At 36.1% G+C, this 18,305-nt stretch overlaps 2 protein-coding genes and 1 long non-coding RNA gene across 3 annotated transcripts; 2 read left to right on the forward strand and 1 right to left on the reverse strand.

Annotated features, from left to right (window-relative positions):
* Positions 1-1,122: 1,122 nt before the first annotated feature.
* LOC130049586 (uncharacterized) lies at positions 1,123-2,556 on the forward strand. Its single transcript, XM_056147419.1, has one exon. The coding sequence runs from the start codon at positions 1,123-1,125 to the stop codon at positions 2,554-2,556; it is 1,434 nt and encodes a 477-aa protein (XP_056003394.1).
* Positions 2,557-10,595: 8,039 nt separating this feature from the next.
* On the reverse strand, positions 10,596-14,372 carry LOC130049893 (uncharacterized). The gene is made up of 3 exons (XR_008798246.1): positions 14,244-14,372; positions 13,838-14,010; positions 10,596-12,347 (listed from the first exon to the last, which is right to left on the reverse strand). It is a non-coding gene; the product is annotated as an uncharacterized LOC130049893 (long non-coding RNA).
* Positions 14,373-14,519: 147 nt separating this feature from the next.
* Positions 14,520-16,888, forward strand: LOC130049892 (tripartite motif-containing protein 45-like). The gene is made up of 2 exons (XM_056148111.1): positions 14,520-16,412; positions 16,445-16,888. The coding sequence occupies exon 1, from the start codon at positions 14,520-14,522 to the stop codon at positions 16,389-16,391; it is 1,872 nt and encodes a 623-aa protein (XP_056004086.1). The 3' UTR covers positions 16,392-16,412; positions 16,445-16,888.
* Positions 16,889-18,305: the final 1,417 nt, after the last annotated feature.

Below are 18,305 nucleotides of genomic sequence, written 5' to 3' on the forward strand. Positions count from 1 at the left end.
CAACAACAAACAACTGAATTAATGGCCTTGTGGGTTTATTTTAACTCAGGCAAATCAAATAGTTTCAAATGGTTTAAAACGTAACGGGCCTACCACAATACTATACCAACCATTCGACATTGAATATGTTTAACGATTTCCTGCTTCAATACAATACGCAGATTTAAATGTCCAAGTCAGCCGTTGAATGTACGAGTCAGTCCTCCTCGCAAAACTTCAATAATTACTGTTGAGGCCTGGATATTTAAATTATATCTACATTCGCCACTGTTTACTATTAAAAAGCGCCGATATTTCGAAACCTGCATGTAGATCAAACGTTAATATTTCTAATCTCAGAAGAAGAACACCTTAACTGTCACTCACGTATCGATAGATTGAATCAGAGACTGTTTTTATTTCATTTACTCTTGCCTCACATAGGCTTCCATGTTCATGACACTATACTTTCTATTAAGGGTCTACGCCACAGTCTTGTCCCGTGACCCGTGGTACAGTGTGAATGAAAGTTTTCTCCCATAATCTCTTTCCACAGGAAGGACAGTGAAATTATTAGTTTCGTATGTGCTTGACAATAGTTCATTTATAGACATTACGGTGTGTTCCATTTGTTTTCGAAAATTTAGACGCCGATTCGCCGGATTTGAAATGAAAACGAAAGTTGATTTGTCATTTATAAAGATGGCAACATCCCTAGACAGTTCTTCGATGGAGGATGTTACATTGTGTTCTATATGTTTCGAAAAGTTCAAGTCGCCGAGGTTTTTACCGTGTACACATTCCTTCTGTCACGGTTGTTTATCTTCCTACATTGTTAATGTGTGTAAATCTACAGAGTTTCGTTTGGGATTTAATTGTCCATTATGCCGCGAATACATACCCTGTCCTGGTGCATTCGATAAGCCAGATGCGTGGGCGGGGCTATTTCCGTTGAATGAAGTTTTAGAGACAATCGTTAAGAAACCTGATGGGAAAGTATGTGATGCCTCTTTACGAGAAAACGAAAGTGAAAATGCTATCGGGTTTTGCTTGTCTTGTACTGAATATTTATGCAAGATGTGTACCAAATATCACAAAAGGCAATTGCTCTCAAGAGATCATACCATATGTCAACTGAACGAGATGAAATCTGGCAACATATTTCCCGAATCAGGAAATATCCATAGCTGCCCAAAACATAAAAGGGAAACTGTCAAATTCTTCTGTAATGATCACCAGCAGTCCTGTTGTTCAGTGTGTATAGGAACAAGTCACAGAAAATGCGAAAGTATTGATACTGTTGAAGATGCAGCAAAAAATATAAAACAAAATCGCCAACTGGATGTTCTTTTAGGTGATATGAAGAACGTGGAAAAGAAACTGACAAAAGCAAAGAGCGAACAAGAGATAAATGTAGCAGAAATAGAGAATTCAGTGGAAGAAATCATAGAGAAAACAGAAAGGGAATTCAAGGAACTTGTTGATCACCTAGACATACTGAAGAACAAACATTTGGATGAGGTAGCAGGTGCGCTGAAGAAAGGAAGGGGGAAGTTAAGTGAATGTACAAATGTACTTACTGATGGTATACAGTGTACAAATTACTGCTGCCGGAATATTAAAAGAGTTAAAGAGACGGAGAATGACGCTGAAATGGTGATGACGTATTACAGAGTGAAAGAGAGGCTCTTACAGCTGAAACGGTTTAAATGCACGAAGAAACAGATAACGATATCTGAAAAAAAGTCACAAGTTTTGAAAGAAGTGAGAAATATGGAATCTTTTGGAGATATTGAATATGCTGAGTCTGATTTTCGCATCACGTACGATGTAAATGACATTGTGTTATCTTTAGTTAATGAATTCAGCATTGATGGAGAAAATCCGATTGTGTGGACTGGGAATTTTCTGTCCAATGGTAACTTTGTATTTGCAGACTACATACCTGATGGACGTTGTTTTATTTATAACAAAGACTGGAAATCCAAGGAAGTCATTGATGGACTGAGTTACCCTTTTGAAGCAATACAAGCTAGAGAAGAATTACTGGTGACGTGTGATGGAACGAAGTCTATAGAAGTTTTTTCTTTGTCTGATTTACATAAACTGCGAAGTATCAAAATCAACGAAACAATGTATGGAATAACACAACACAATGGAATTTGTTATGTAGCATGTGGAAATAAGATTATAAAATTGAATCTGTCTGGTAAAAAACTTAGAGAATATAAAGTCGAAGGCAATTACAATATTCACATAAGTACAACAAAAGATGGACATATTGTGTACAGTAACTGTTCCCTGAATACAGTAACCGCCATCACGGACCAGGGAGACACCGTGTGGCAGTATAAACATATCAAAATGAGAGTACCCCGTGGACTTGATGTAGACTCTGTCGGTAATATCTTTGTTGCCGCTAGAGGAAGTGACAATATCCACGTGTTGTCTGGCGCTGGCTGTCTCGTTAGGATTATCGAGGATATTCCACAGCCAATGTTTATTAAACTAATGGAAGAGAGGAGTATATGTTGTGTGTGTAGCAATCGTAGAATCATGAAAGTGTATAAATTGTAGAATTTGTTAATTTTGTCGTAATAAAATATTCAGAAAAAAATCAACATTAATGTTTGTATGAAAATTGTCTTATCCATATACATTGCTAGTATTACCTTCATTCTAGTAAACTTTGTTATCTCACAAAATACTAATGAGTATAAGCTGTAATTTTTTCTGCCTTAAATAACAGGCACATTACACCGTTTTTCAGATAAAAGCAAAGGTTAGCCTAAAATTCTTGATGAGGAATGGAAAATTCCTTCTTAACTTTCAACATAATAAATACCGTGAGTGGTACGGAGAAGTGAAGGTGGAATTGTGAGACTTAAAATTCATAAACTAAAAATTGTCTAAATAAATTTGCCTAAACTCCGATTTCTTAAAGGGGTGGAACTCATCGGTTTAATTCATAACTTTTACACTTTTATTTTTCTCTTTCACTACTGCTATCCAAAATAATGGTAGAGACGACAGTAGGCACCCAATTATAATCCATCTTTATTTTCATATGTAGGGGATCACGGATTTTGGATTTTTTTTTTAGCATAAACAATTTTTGGTCTGGTCTATCTAATTGTCCAATTAGTTCTGTTATTGAAGTTAATGTGAACATTTGCTCCTGTGTCAATGCTTTAAACTATGGATACAATGCAAGATATATGGGATCTCACATGATTCGTGATTTGATACGATTTATATTCAACGAGTTGTGTGTTTTCTATCCCTGAGACACAAATCATAAGTTGTTTTTTTTTTATCACATGTTAACCCCTAAGGCTATTTATTTACGTTACTGTAGTGTTGATAATTTTACTTCTGGACATGTAAAATTGACGTTTATTTGTGACGTCACAAACGGTGTAGGAAATAATAGTCTATGTAGTGGCATATCCATTAGATACAGGAGTAAACATCTGATAAATGTAAGTATTTAATCGTGGACAACATACTGAACGGAATGGACTGATGTGTGATGATAATTTGAATATTTCTTCATGTGGGACAGAACCTGTTGACATTTTCATTCTACATAATACTCTAAATCAATACAATTTGTCATTCTTTCTGTTTTAATGTCCTAGGAATAATTTAATGTTGCATGTATTACGTTTTCACGGATAACTAGAATGGGATAAATGATAAAATCACAGAAACAAATTACATATTTATTTGGCATACAACTAAAATTTAAGTTTCTGATCCCGTTTTCTGGCGTTGAGCCTAAACTTCCTCAAAGGCGTCTGGCTTAAACTCAGATCCACTATGCTTATGACTGCTGTCATACGTAGACACAGCACACATATCGATGCTCCCCATTGTTTGGTTTCCATACTGTTGTACTTGATACACGTGTACTTGGTACACACTACAAGGTAGCACGTACGACAATAAAGTCTTATAAACGTACACATACACACAGGTATTCAGGTTGAAACCTTACTTTACATTATCCATGGATAAATCCCATCATACACCGCTATACATATCAGTTACTTCATATTATAACAAGATACACAAAACTCTAGCAATTCTATGCATATGAGTTACACCATACGTTTCTTACAGCGAAACAATTATGGCCAGCACAACACGCGTAACTTTACAAACAGGATTATGCAGCAAACAAGTTTATGAAAAAGAAAACCGGTATTGAAACAACCACAAAACACATAACTAAATAAAGATATTTGGAAGCTTTAGGACCTTTTTAACAAAGAAAATACTATATAAAGATCATTACATAAAAGTCACCTCTGAACAAGCTGAAAACGGGCAACATTTACAACAAAGTCAAAGTGTCTGCAATAGTTATTTTGTAATTGCTGTCATAACATTCTGGTGAAAATGTGCTCAGATGAATGCATCAATCTTGCATGACAGTTCGGTTCCTACTGAGAGCACGGACTGGCGGTTAAATGATCCAATAGATTGGGGTTTAATAAAGGGGTATTTACAATTTAAAAGAGGCCCCAAGCAGGATAAAGCTACGTTTGGTTTGACAAAACAAAACTGAACTAAAAATGAACATACAAATAAATTTTAACGTGACATACATCATGTCAATGTTTGTATGTATACTATTGACAGTTATATGTACAAAGTGTGAAAACTAAAGAGATAATGTCATGGTACTGCCTCGTAGTCCCAGACGGGATAAAACATTAAATTCATATACAAACTGTCTGATAGGCATGAAACGAAGAAGTCGTCAGTGATATTTCACACATATATTCTTTATTTGTATTGCGTATTGTTGATGTAGTGCTGTTTTTGATGTGTGAAGCTACGTAGGGATATTAACATGGAACGGAAGTGAATAAATACGAAAGAGCAAATATACCAATTGATTATAAATGTAAAAATTACTGGTTGATTATTCGTTCATTTAAATAGCGTTCATGTATCAGTGATAAAGCATTTAAAACTCTAGTAAACTCGCTAGTTACATCCATAATAGATTACGGAAATGCATTGATTTATGATGTTCATTCTCAACACACCAGCAAACTTCAGAGGGCACAGAACACAGCTGCAATATTAGTAACACGATCAAAATAATTCGACCATATTACTCCTGTCCTAATAGATCTTCAGTGGCTCCCAGTTGAATACAAAATTCAATATAAGATACTTCTTCATACTTTCAAATCTCTCAACAGCCTATCTCCAGTTTACATAAAGGATATCCTTACAGTTTACAATCCCACAAAATCACTAAGATCTGAATCTCCGCATCTTCTCCAGGTACCTCAGACACGTACGAAAACATCTGGGAATTGACGTTTAGGCAAGACTGCATCGAGTCTCTGGAACTCACTCCTTTTTAAACTCAGACAATTCCTTCACTATCTAGTTTTAAAGTGGACCTCAAAACGCATCTTTTAGATTAGCTTTTAATTTGTAACTATTTTTATATACTTAGTGTCCTTACATACAAAAAACCCTTGTCATTTGTTATTACACCTATTTTCGTTCTATGTATTTAATTATTATATGGGTTGTTTTGAATTGTTTTATTTGTTATTAGGGTAATCATACCATTACATTAGGCGCTATATATTAATATAATAATTATGCATTTTAATTCTGACACTTTTAATATTTTATTCACATGTATGTGTACATCGATTTTATATTATCTTTTCTTTCACATTTGTAAAGCGCTATAGAGAACTAATGTTGATAGGGCGCTATATAAATCGTTTCATTACAATTACAATTAACATGGAACGGAAGTGAATAGATGCGAAAGAGCGAATATATCAATTTATTATAAATGCAAACATTACCGGTCGATTCTAAGTCTTAAAAAATAAATATGTTGTCTTAATGACTATTTTAGTGTATATATATATTAACACGTGTGATGCTGGAACTTATTGGTTATTTTAGTGTATCTATATCAATACATGTGGTGTTGGATCTTATTGGTTATTTTAGTGTATCTATGTCAACACATGTGATGCTGGATCTTATTGGTTATTTTAGTTTATCTATATCAATACGTGTGATGCTGGATCTTATTGGTTATTTTAGTGTATCTATATCAACACATGTGATGCTAGATCTTATTGGTTATTTTAGTGTAGCTATATTAACACGTGTGTGATGCTGGATCTTATTGGTTATTTTAGTGTATCTATGTCAACACAGGTGATGCTGTTTTCATTTGTTTGGATACTGACAAATAAGATAATAATAAATAATAATAATGACTTACAATGTAAGTTTTGATTGCTCTAAAAATAATTGTAATAAAAAGACCCGTTTGCGTGATTAAGACAAAGGGTCCACATGGGGTGTGACCGGTCGACAGTGGATGCTTATTCCTCCTAGGTACCTGATCCCAACTCTGGTTTATCCAGCCTGTCCAACTCTTTATCTTGTATAGCTTATAAGAGTTATGAGATTTATAACAGATTGTTATCTTCACCTTTCCATGCATCAGTTTGAGGGGGATTTTTTTCATTGGGACTAGTTTGTGATCTGTTTCTCGGTAATAGATTAGAAGATTTATTTGTCTAGACAAATTTGCCTGGACCTATTAAGGCATTCACATTTACGAAGGTTGACTTGTATGTTTGACAAGTCGTCAAAAGCCAAAAAAAGGTTGCTGCAAGACTAAGGCAAGCCAGAAGGGGCACAAGTAAAGTTACACAGGTTGCCACGAGGCTAGGACTGATTGGCACTGGCGGATTTATTAACGCCCCCTCCCCTACAATGTTCAAAGTACATGTATGTTATAAATCAATGCATACTATGAAAAGAAGTAAAATCAACTCATATCTATAATAATTGATTCTAAAAGGTGAATGTCAAACTACACAAAGTCTATAACTCCATATTTTACATAACTAGGAGAAATGCACACACATAAATGAATAACTGTATAAAGATTCCGAGATGATTATATTTTTTTCAATAGAAATACTAGTATGTGTTTCTTGAGAATTGTTTATACATCCCTTGGTTTAATTTTTTGCAGTCCCCGAAATCATTTATTATTTTTTTATTGGGTATTATAATTTTTTTTCCAAATCTTGTTTTTATTTAAAAAACGAGAAACATATTTTGAGGCAAGAGGCATAACATGTTATGAAAAGATGTAAGAGTGGATCCAGTCGATGGGGTCCCCACCCCCCTTTGTGAAAGAAAAGTAAAGTTATTCAATTTTAAGGAGACTTCGCGTCAAAATGATATGGAAGGTGGATACGTGCATGTAATAGCATCTTTCAAATTTATCACCACTAGTATATCATTTAATTCCCCGATGAATAAGACGAAACACTCCTATATATTTAGATTTATATTTCCCCCCTAAAGTAGCTCTAAAAGTTCATTCTTATTTCGGATTTCAACCATTTCGGTTGAGCATCACTGACGAGACATTATTTGTCGAATGCGCATCTGTTGCATAAAAATTGGTACCGCATAAGTTTTACATTGTGACCCCTGGGTCGAGGCCTCTGCTGGTGGACTGTTAGTCCCCGAGGATCTGTACAGCCCATTAGCTAAGTACTTCGTTACTAGCTTGAAAATACGGATGTATATTTAATTACTTTTACAAAATTTAGAAATTCATTTCAAAATTAAGGATTATCTCCCTCACGCATAGCTCTTATCCTTACACGAATTTGACTCCACTTTTTTGGCACACTGTTTTTCCCTAAAATAACTCTAAAACTTCATTGTTATTTCGGATTTCAGACATTTCGGTTGAGCATTACTGAAGATACATTATTTGTCGAAATGCTCATCTGGTGCATCAAAATTGGTACCGTATAAGTTTTACTTTTATGATATTTTCGCCAGATACAAGTACATCTATCACATAAAATTCTTAAACAGTATATGGAACATAAAAGTTTTCTTCAAAGAGGTATACTTCACCAGAGAAATTTGATATAGATAAAAGTGTTGGATATGTACAACAATATTTTGAAATTGAAAACTTTCAAAATTACTTTATTTAGTCAAAAAATACAATTTTAGTTGAAAGTACTCTGAGAAAAATTTAAAACCCTGTTGGACTCGAACACGCAATCTACCGTTCAACAGTCGACGTGCGAATTGCTGATATTTATATTTTTATCCATGTTTTAAAAGCAAGTCAGCCATTATGACGATGCAGAGAACCTCCTTAAGAAGCAGAAAATTGAAAAGTGAAAAAGAAGTCCAGGTAATGCTCAGAATGCAGGATTTTACACCATTTACCGCAGAGCCTAATGGGAGTAACCTTTGATTCAGCTTTTTTTAGATTTTAGATAAGATCTGAATATATGGATAAAAATGACTAGAACGCGAGAAACAAATAGTAAAACGAAAGCAAATACATGTATAAACTGTCCGAAGATCTCCCTAAAATGTTATGTACACAAGCAAAAAAGGTGTAAATGAGTGGGGTTGGAGATTGTGAAAAATAGCTAAAGGATCGATCAAGTGCTAGACCCCCCCCCCCACCCCCACCTTCACAAATTCCTGGATCCGCCTATTAGGTATGAGTAAGGGGGATTCAATTCCAAGAAATACAAACAGATGTACTAAAATCACAGCTCAATGTCGAGCAAATAAGTTTGATTAGAAAGAAATCAACGGATGATGAATTTTGCCTCATTTGAGTAGTGATAAAGGTGTGTTTGTAAGAGGGGTGTAACTTTACCTGTGAAGGCTAATTACATGGTTGAATTTTACTCTTAAAATCACTAACATTCAGAAGCTCCCGAGGGCTTCGATCCCAGGGCCCCACCAGAGCTTTGCCCTGGACCAACTAGGGCCTTTAGGGCGGCCCTCGACCCCCTGCCTCTGGAAACAAATTCCACGCCCCCTAACCAGAATTCCAGGATCCACCCCTGATTAGGAGGGACGCAGACAAGGTTACACATTTTCCGAACCACTGAAAAATCAAATGGATACAAAATCGATATAATGGACTTACTTTGATTTGGTAAGAAGTTGTGGCCAAGGTTAATGTTTGTGTCAAGTTGCATCGTCAATTATTTATTTGAAATAGCCAAAATTCAGAAATATTCCGATTTTCAAAATTAAACCAATCCCCATAGGAATTATTTTAAAAGTTGTCATAAAGAATATGGTAATCAGAAAACTACATGCCCTTGATATAAAATGACTGACAATTGAAATGAATTTATCAAAATATCTTCATGAAAAGGGCATAACATTAACAACAATTTGATTTAGTATATTCTACCAATTTTGATCGGAATTGGTATTTTAGCTCATCTGAGGCAAAGGGATATGTGATTTTTTGTGATCAAAACTTTTCATTGTCTGCTGTTGTAAACTTTTCACATTTTCATCTTTTTCCAAACCGCCAGGCCAATTTCAACTAAATTTCATACAAAACACCCTTGGGTGAAGGGGATTCCAGTTGGTTGAAATGAGGAAAAATACTCTTTTCCAAGGAGATATGATAATGAAGATGCACTTTCAAATTTTAATGTTCTCCAGTGAGCCAATTTCAATCAAACTTGGTACAAGGCACCACTGTCCCTTTCAAAGGGGAGATAATCACAAAACATTGGATGTAGTCATTTAAAAGTTTTCTCACGAGCCATTGGTTCATGCAAGTTCAAATTTACATAACGGATTCCTGACATAGTGCATATTTGAGTGTGTTAAAACCATAACCCCCGGGCTTAGAGTAAGGCCCTAATAGGGGATCAATTTTTTACATCCTGATATGTAGGTAAACTATTTTATAAGTCTTCTCTAGAACCACTGGGCCAGAACATGAAAGCTCTCTCACATAGATCGCCGCGGTGGTCAAGAGGTTAGAGCGTTCGCCCCGCAAGCGGTAGTCCGGGGTTCGAATCCCGGGCGCGACAGACCTAAGTCGTTAAAATAATTCCATCGCCAAACGCTCGGCATCAGGTGTGAATGTCACGGGTCCTCGGATATGACCTTTAAAACGGATGTCCCGTCTCACAGGAGGTGTGGCACGCTAAAGAACCCTCACTGCTCAATGGCAATAATTTAAGCGCCGAGCATTGGCCTAAATTTGAAGTCCCTCACCGGTCTTGGTGACGTCTCCATATGAGTGAAAAAATCTCCAGCTAGATGTTAAGCAAGATTCAATCAATCAATCTCCGATATAGTGTAAATTCAAGTTTGTTGCAATCATGGCACCGGAGGTTAAGTGGGATCACAATAGGTGATATGATTTAAGTTTTATCTACAAATACATAGGGGGATCTTTAAATATAGGCAATTTGTTTCGTGCGAGGGATGTGGCCCATAAGCCCTTTCTTTTATCTAGTTTGACTGAAATCTAAAAACAAAATAACAATATTTCTTAACTTTGGTCATTTCATTTCAATTTCTTTTGATATGTATTTGTCCGATATATCTTTTTTTACAACTTGACAAATTAAAGGAGGGGGATGTAGTAATTAGGACTATACGGACCATGGATATCGCCCTCTCAGGGGTCGAAATTAACATTTTTACCCCAGGCTAATTTTAGCCTGTGGATATAAAATCCACAGGCTAAAATGAAAACCTACAGGCAAAAATTTGAAAAATATATCAAACAATGCTTTTTTGTGCTTTATTTTAATAAGTGATTTTCCCATGATTACTTAGTCTTGTGTTTAGACAAGTCAGTCACTGATGTGGGCCATAGGGTGCGATGTTGGGTCTCTTGACCCTCATTCCACTAATCCACCACCTGTTGACAACAGGTCTGGGCTCGAAGTCTTCCAGTTTCTTACCACACGTGTCTATGCGCATTAAAATGTTCATGGTTTCATTATTTAGACTACAACGCCAACCACTTTTTATTCTCTTCATTGTAGAAAACCCCTTTTCACATGAGGCATTGGAAAGGGGAAATAGTGATGCAAGATGATTAATTTTCATGATGGTCTTGTATATGCATATATAGCCTATATAACTTAATGGTTAGAGCACCTGACTAGTAATGCAGGGCCCCCGGGTTTGATTCCCGGTGTTGTAGTATAGAATTTCTCCCGCATAGACTTTTCCCCCGGAAAAAAGGACCCGGGATAGACATTCCCCCTGGAAAGATGAGTCTGGCATAGAAATTCACTCTAGGAAGAATTACCCCCCCCCCCCCTAGGAAAAACCACCCCAGTATAGAATTTCCGTCTAAATGGCAGTACGGGTTTTCCCCCTTCTTACATTTTAGCTATGTGTCCATTTCCAGTTCTATTACTAAAATTTTCTTGCTTATCTGGACCCAGGAATTATTTTTTTTTTAAATTTAAAGGAAGAAGTTAATGTCTTTTTAATTCAAAATTTCGATTTTGAATAAACTGCTAGTTTTATTTATACAGTGCATTTAATTTACTTTTTAGATATTTTAATTGTACATGTATATCTTTTAGTCGACGTTTTACGAAAACCACTAATGATTTTAATCACCGTTCAAGTCTTTTGGGAAGCATGTTGTATTTACTATACGCAATTCAAAGTTTTCAGCGTGTAAACCCAACTTCAACAACTCAAAAAAAATCCTTTATTTTATGAATATCGTAAAATTAATGAGCGCATATCTATTTCATTAAACTATAACAATTTAAAAGCACATATTTGTTTCTTTTTTGTAACTTTTTTTGATAACATGTACCTCTTTATAGCAATAATAATAAATGTCATTGATTGTTATCTTCAGTTACATGGGTGTGCTTCATTCTATATTGATTCAAAAACTTCTACATGAGAAGAAAAATATTCCAGTATATGGAATCCGGAAACAAGAGAGGGAAATTCTATACCAGGACGGTTTTTCCGCCAAGGGGGGAATTATATACTGACTTTGTACATAGGGGGAATTATATGCTGGGGCGCTTTTTCCCCCTATGGGGAAGATCTATCCCGAGACCGTTTTTCCGGGGGGAGGAGGAGTCTATGCTACTATAACGGCCCAGCCACAAATGTTCTCTCCCCTATATACTACAGGTGGTGCCGTGACCACCCCTGCAAAGCATGCTGTCCTGACAGGAGCGAAACTAATCTGGGTTGCGTGTCTCTGAGGATGAAGGCAATTTAGGGAGGGAGGAATGTAGCGGTCAGCCGAGTTCGAACACCGATGGTCAGATACTTTAGTTGTTAGAACACCTGATTAGAGATTCAGGGGTTCAGGTTCGAATTTCGGTGTGGTCCGTTGCATATTTTCCTATTCCGTTACATGGTGCCGTAGATCAGCCCTGGAACTGACAGGTGAAAATGTCTGCCAGGGGAAAAAGATCATTGGCTGGTGTCATAGAGAGAATTCAGAGGACCCGGGTTCGAATCCCTGTCTGCTCCGTTTTTATTTTCCCCCATTCCTGTAATATAATAAAGAACTTGTTTTACTTTTCCAATGGAGAAAGCATGCTTTATTTGGTGCCTATACGAAGCATTTAAGATGAAATATTAGTTAATGAGCCACTTTAAATCTTTTTTGTAAATTTGAAATGTATGTATAAAGTGGTGGATTAAAGGGGGGTGCAGCCGCCCGCCCCCTAATTATTTTTTTTTTCAAATTTGAGATCAATTTTGGTTTTTTGTTAATAAAAATGTAAGTAACAAAAGAAGCAGTGAGAAATTAATGAAAAAATCTTTTGACTTATTGAATTACTTTTATTGGGAGAACTTACACCTTTTTCCCAAAACTCTTATTTGTGTCATTTTATCAATTTAACCTCCTGCTTCATAAAGTTGCGCCCCAATAAGTGCAAATTCTTGGATCCGCCCAGGTATACATTTTTAAAAGGAAGTTCCGAAATTTTGAAAACTGCGTATATGTGTCCAAATTTAGTATTTCTTATCTTGAAATATCAATACAGTAACTGTTACCCACGTATCACTGCGTTAAATTAGTCTATAGATAAATCGAATCTAAACCTTAACCACCACCTCACCTCCAAATCGAATTAGGTCTATTTATGTCCCACATAGCTTTCCATGCTTCTGAATACTCTGCCTACGTCACAGTTTTGTCCCGTTTCTGGAGACATTTTCAGTGTGACTATATTCTGCACATTGATGTCAGTGGCGGATTTAAAGGGACTGATCCACGATTTTCTCCAAAATTTAATTTTTCACTTTTAATGATCAAAATCTACTGCTTAATATGTTTAAAAGATTTCACATAAAAATCAAAGTTATACATTATCACAGAAGCCCATTTTAGAGAGTTCATTATTTGTTTTGTAAACAAAGATTGCGGTATGTTATTGTTTACGAAATTTTCAAAAGAAATAGATATCGATCTAAGTTTATTATAACTTTCATATTTCAAGCATTCTTCGGATAAAATGTTTCATTTAAAGGTTAAAATGTGCAAATATGCAATAATAAGATGCTGTATATTACAACATTGATATTTCACTTGTTTGTTTGTATACATAAAAAGACTTGAGTCTTTATTTACATTTAACGCATATTTAAGGCTAAAATATAGCTTTTATTCTTCCATTCAGAAGGTTAAGATTTTGGTTGTCAACATTAAATGAGTTATACTTTTAATATTAAACATCAAAAATAAAAAAAATAATTTGTTCAAAAATCGTGAACCAGTCCCTTTAAGGGCGCCCCCCCCCCCCCCCCACGCCTAAAATTTTCAAATTTAAGGTAAATCGAATTTAGAAAAATGTAAACGATAAAAGAAGCAGTAATTTCTTCCACTCTCGGTGGAATAAATGACAAAATCTTTTGATTTACTGAATTATTTTTAATGGGAGAACTGACATTATTATTTTTCCATAAACCCTTAAAATTAGCGCCATTTTATTAACTGTACTTTATTACATGTAAAAATGACAGAAATTCAAACCTTATGAAATTTGCAAAATCCAGCCGGGACCTCACGCGGACTTTGTCCCCTGGATTTCCATCAGGGCTGTGTCCTTGACCCACTGGTGGCCTCATGGCGGCTCCAAGCCTCATAAAAAAGCTGCGCCCTCATAACCGGAATTCCTGGATCCGTCCCTGGATGTTGCGAAGATTCTACAAGGAGGACAGTATCACTATTTTTAAAATTGTTATTTCTAGTGTTTATATTTAACAGGATCCAAACCTTTAGATAAACTATACTCGGCCTTAAATGGACTCAATTTAAAAAAAAAAAAAACTTTATAAGATAGAAATATTATATTCCAGTAATAGATAAACATTGAAAAATATATATGTTTACATGCTACATATTTGATATAATTCAAACCTTAACAAAATCAAATTACACTTATTTATGTCCCGCTGAGGTTTCCATGTCCCTAGAAATTGTCCCGTTTCTACACGCTGATGTTGGCTGCGGATATTTTACACTCTGGATCTACAAGTAGGACAGTGAAATGTATGCTTTATGTGCTTGTTGGCAATGACAACGTGGACAATCGACACTTCATCTACAAACACCACAGTGTAATATTCCATGGTTTAAAAAAAAATAGAACGCCGAGGTTACAGTGGGTTCGCCGAATTTGAAATGAAACCGAAAGTTGATTTGTAATATAAAGATGGCAACATCACAAGACAGTTCTTCGATGGAGGATGTTACATTGTGTTCTATATGTTTCGAAAAGTTCAAGTCGCCGAGGTTTTTACCGTGTACACATTCCTTCTGTCACGGGTGTTTATCTTCCTACATTGTTAATGTGTGTAAATCTACGGAGCCTCGTTTGGGATTTAATTGTCCATTATGCCGCGAGTACATACCCTGTCCTGGAGCCTTCGATAAGTCAGACGAGTGGGCGGGGCTATTTCTGTTGAATGAAGTTTTAGAGGCAATCGTTCATAAGCCTGATGAGAAACTGTGTGATCCCTGTTTGCGAGATAACGAAAATGAAAATGCTACGGGGATATGTTTGTCATGTACAGAATATCTCTGTAAAATATGTACGAAACATCACAAAAGACAATTGCTCTTAAAAGACCATATCGTATGTCAATTGAACGAGATGAAATCCGGTAACGTAATTCCTTCATCAGGAAATACCCACGGCTGCCCTGAACATAAACAAGAAACTATTAAATTATTCTGTAACGATCACCAGCAGTCCTGCTGCTCGTTGTGTATTGGAACAAGTCACAGAAAATGCCAAAGTATTGATACTGTCGAAGATGCGGCAAAACATATCAAAGAAAATGGCCAACTGGATGTACTTTTTGGCGATGTGAAGAATCTAGAAAAGAAACTGACAGAAGCAAAGAGCGAACAAGAGAACAATGTAGCAGAAATAGAGAATTCAGTGGACGAAATCATAGAGAAAACAGAAAGGGAATTCAAGGAACTTGTTGATCACCTAGAAATACTGAAGAACAAACATTTAGATGAAGTAGCAGGTGCGCTGAAGAAAGGAAGGAGGAAGTTAAGGGATTGTACAAATGTACTTACTGATGGTATACAGTGTACAAATTACTGCTGCCGGAATATTGAAAGAGCTAAAGAGACGGAGAATGACGCTGAAATGGTGGCGATGTATTACAGAGTGAAAGAGAGGCTCTTACAGCTGAAACAGTTTAAATTCACGAAGAAACAGATAACGATATCTGAAAGAAAGTCACAAGTTCTGCAAGAAGTGAGAAATATGAAATCTTTTGGAGATATTGAATATGCTGATTCTGATCGTCACATCACATACGATGTACATGACATTGCGTTATCTTTAGTTTCGGAATTCAGCATTGCTGGAGGAAGTCCGAATGTGTGCACTGGGAATTTTCTGTCCAATGGTAACTTTGTAGTTGCAGACCACAGAAGTAGTGGCCGTTGTTTTATTTATGACAGAGACTGGAAATCCACGGAAGTCATTGATGGACTGAGTCACCCTTTTGAAACAATACAAGCTGGAGAAGAACTACTGCTGACGTGTGATGGAACGAAGTCTATAGAAGTTTTTTCTTTGTCTGATTTACATAAACTGCGAAGTATCAATACCAACGAAACAGTGCGTGGAATAACAAAAGTCAATGGAGCGTGTTATGTAGCATGTGGAAATAAAATCATAAAAATTGATATGTCCGGTAAAAAACTGAGAGAATATAAAGTTGAAGGCCGTACTATTAACATAAGTACAACAAAAGATGGACATCTTGTGTACAGTAGCTGTTTCCTTAATACAGTAACCGCCATCACGGACCAGGGAGACACCGTCTGGCAGTATAAACATCTCAAAATGATAGAACCCCGTGGACTTGATGTAGACTCAGTTGGTAATATCTTTGTTGCCGCTAGAGTAAGTGACAATATCCACGTGTTGTCTAGTGCTGGAAGTCTCATTAGGATTATCGAGGATATTCCAAAACCCGTGTTTATTAAATTAATGGAGGAGAGGAGTGTGTGTTGTGTGTGCAGCAATTACAAAATCATGAAAGTGTATAAACTCTAGCTTTTTGTGATTTGTTTTAAGATATTCCATGAGAAAAAATATGCCAAAATACAAGTTGTTGGACAATTTTATAAATGCAATTCTAATTGGAAATCAATTACAGAATTTGATTTCGTTTGATGACTCACCGTATTTTAACTTAACAAAAAATCGTCTGTGTCAACCCCCTGGTCTTGTTGGAGCAGGTTGCTGTAGTTGAATGGTTTCACTCAAGAGAGGTCATGGGCTCTCATTTTGATTCAAGTACTTCGTCAAACCTAAGATAGTGAATCAATATTTATAACCTTAAAGGTAAGATGAGGTTATGAATATCTTACAATGTTTCGCCACTTACAATATTTCATTTACATGTATTTCTGTACATCAAGTCTGTAGGAAACTACTATTTTTGTTATTTTCGGTTGATTCGGTGGTTTGTCAAAAGAAGCGAATAGATTGTCTTTGTACATAATCGGCAGTTGTCTGTCTCAGTAAATAAATAAAATACAGATTATGTATTCGATATTCTAAAACAATCAACAATATGTAAAATATATACTAAGGGTAATAAATTATATTTACTGTATGAAAGGTGAAGATGACGAACAGTGATCAATCTCATAACTCCCACAAGCAATACAAAATAGATAGATTGGCAAGCACGTCCCCTGGACACACCAGAGGTGGGATCATGTTCCTAGGAGGAGTAAGCATCCCCTGTCGACCGGTCACACCCGTCATGAGCCCTATATCCTGATCAGGTACACGGAGTTATCCACAGTCAAAATCATTGTATATTATATTTGACTATAATGACCTAACAGTTTTCAATGAACAAGCATTGGGTACCTGTAAAGTACGAAACGAAACGAAATCTAACAAAATGAAACGAAACGAAACCCACCGAAACGAAACGAAACCTATCAAAACGAAACGAAACAGATTGTATAACCGAACTCTTTTAATTATAATAATTAAAAATGGTATCTTAGGCCCCTGTGAAAGTTACAACATATAAATAAAATTCGCCTCCCCTTTGATGTAGGCTTTCGGCTTGACTGTTACAAAGTTTTAAAAGTTGGAAAGGGGGGAGTAAGCACAAAGTACATATCCGTAGTTGATTAAATGACATGTACAATTAGTTTCGGATCCATAAATTTCAGAACCGAGGGTTAGAGTCTCAGAGATCTGGGGAAACACACTATACGAGGGGTGGAGTCGCCGACGTTGGATCCGCCTTTGGGCATAGATACATTGTTTGAAGAAGCTGGTGTCTGAGAAAATTAAAAGCAGGAACAGCTCTTAACCTCTTATTTTATCTCTAACTGCTGAGGTGCGAGTACTTTCAATAATGGAAAAACTCCATACATTTGGGCAATCTCTACCCAGAGTTATCGTTATAGCGTAGCGTAATACGCCCTCTGGTGAGAGATTGACATTTGGGGTGTTGCTAAGACGGGGAATTGAAAACGGGACGGAAAACATAATTTTTTTAATGCAATAATATTAGGAGGAGGTCGGCATTTTGTAAACTGAAAAGGCTTATGAACCCCTTTGATGTAGGTTTTCGGCTTGACTAGTACTATTACAAAGTTTTCAAAGCTGGAGAGGAGGGGGGGGGGGGGAGTAAGCACAAAGTACATATCCGAAGTTGATTAAATTAAAATGGGCAATTAGTTTCAGATCCATAAATTTCAGAACGGAGCGTTACAATCTCAGAGATCCGGGGAAACACACTTATCGCGGGGTGGAGTCACCGGCGTTGGATCCGCCTTTGGACATACATACATGTTTCAGTATTTTTTGCTCTACAGACAAATCTATGTATATATGTGGATATTGTGTATTTGTATGTAGTATATTAAACGGTGGATTTTTAGTATGTCCTTCCGTTCTCTTTGTAATTTCTGCTTCTCTTGTTCATAAGCCTTTTGA

The sequence above is a fragment of the Ostrea edulis genome, chromosome 8, assembly GCF_947568905.1.
Source record: "Ostrea edulis chromosome 8, xbOstEdul1.1, whole genome shotgun sequence".
NCBI classification, from domain to species: Eukaryota; Metazoa; Mollusca; class Bivalvia; order Ostreida; family Ostreidae; genus Ostrea; species Ostrea edulis.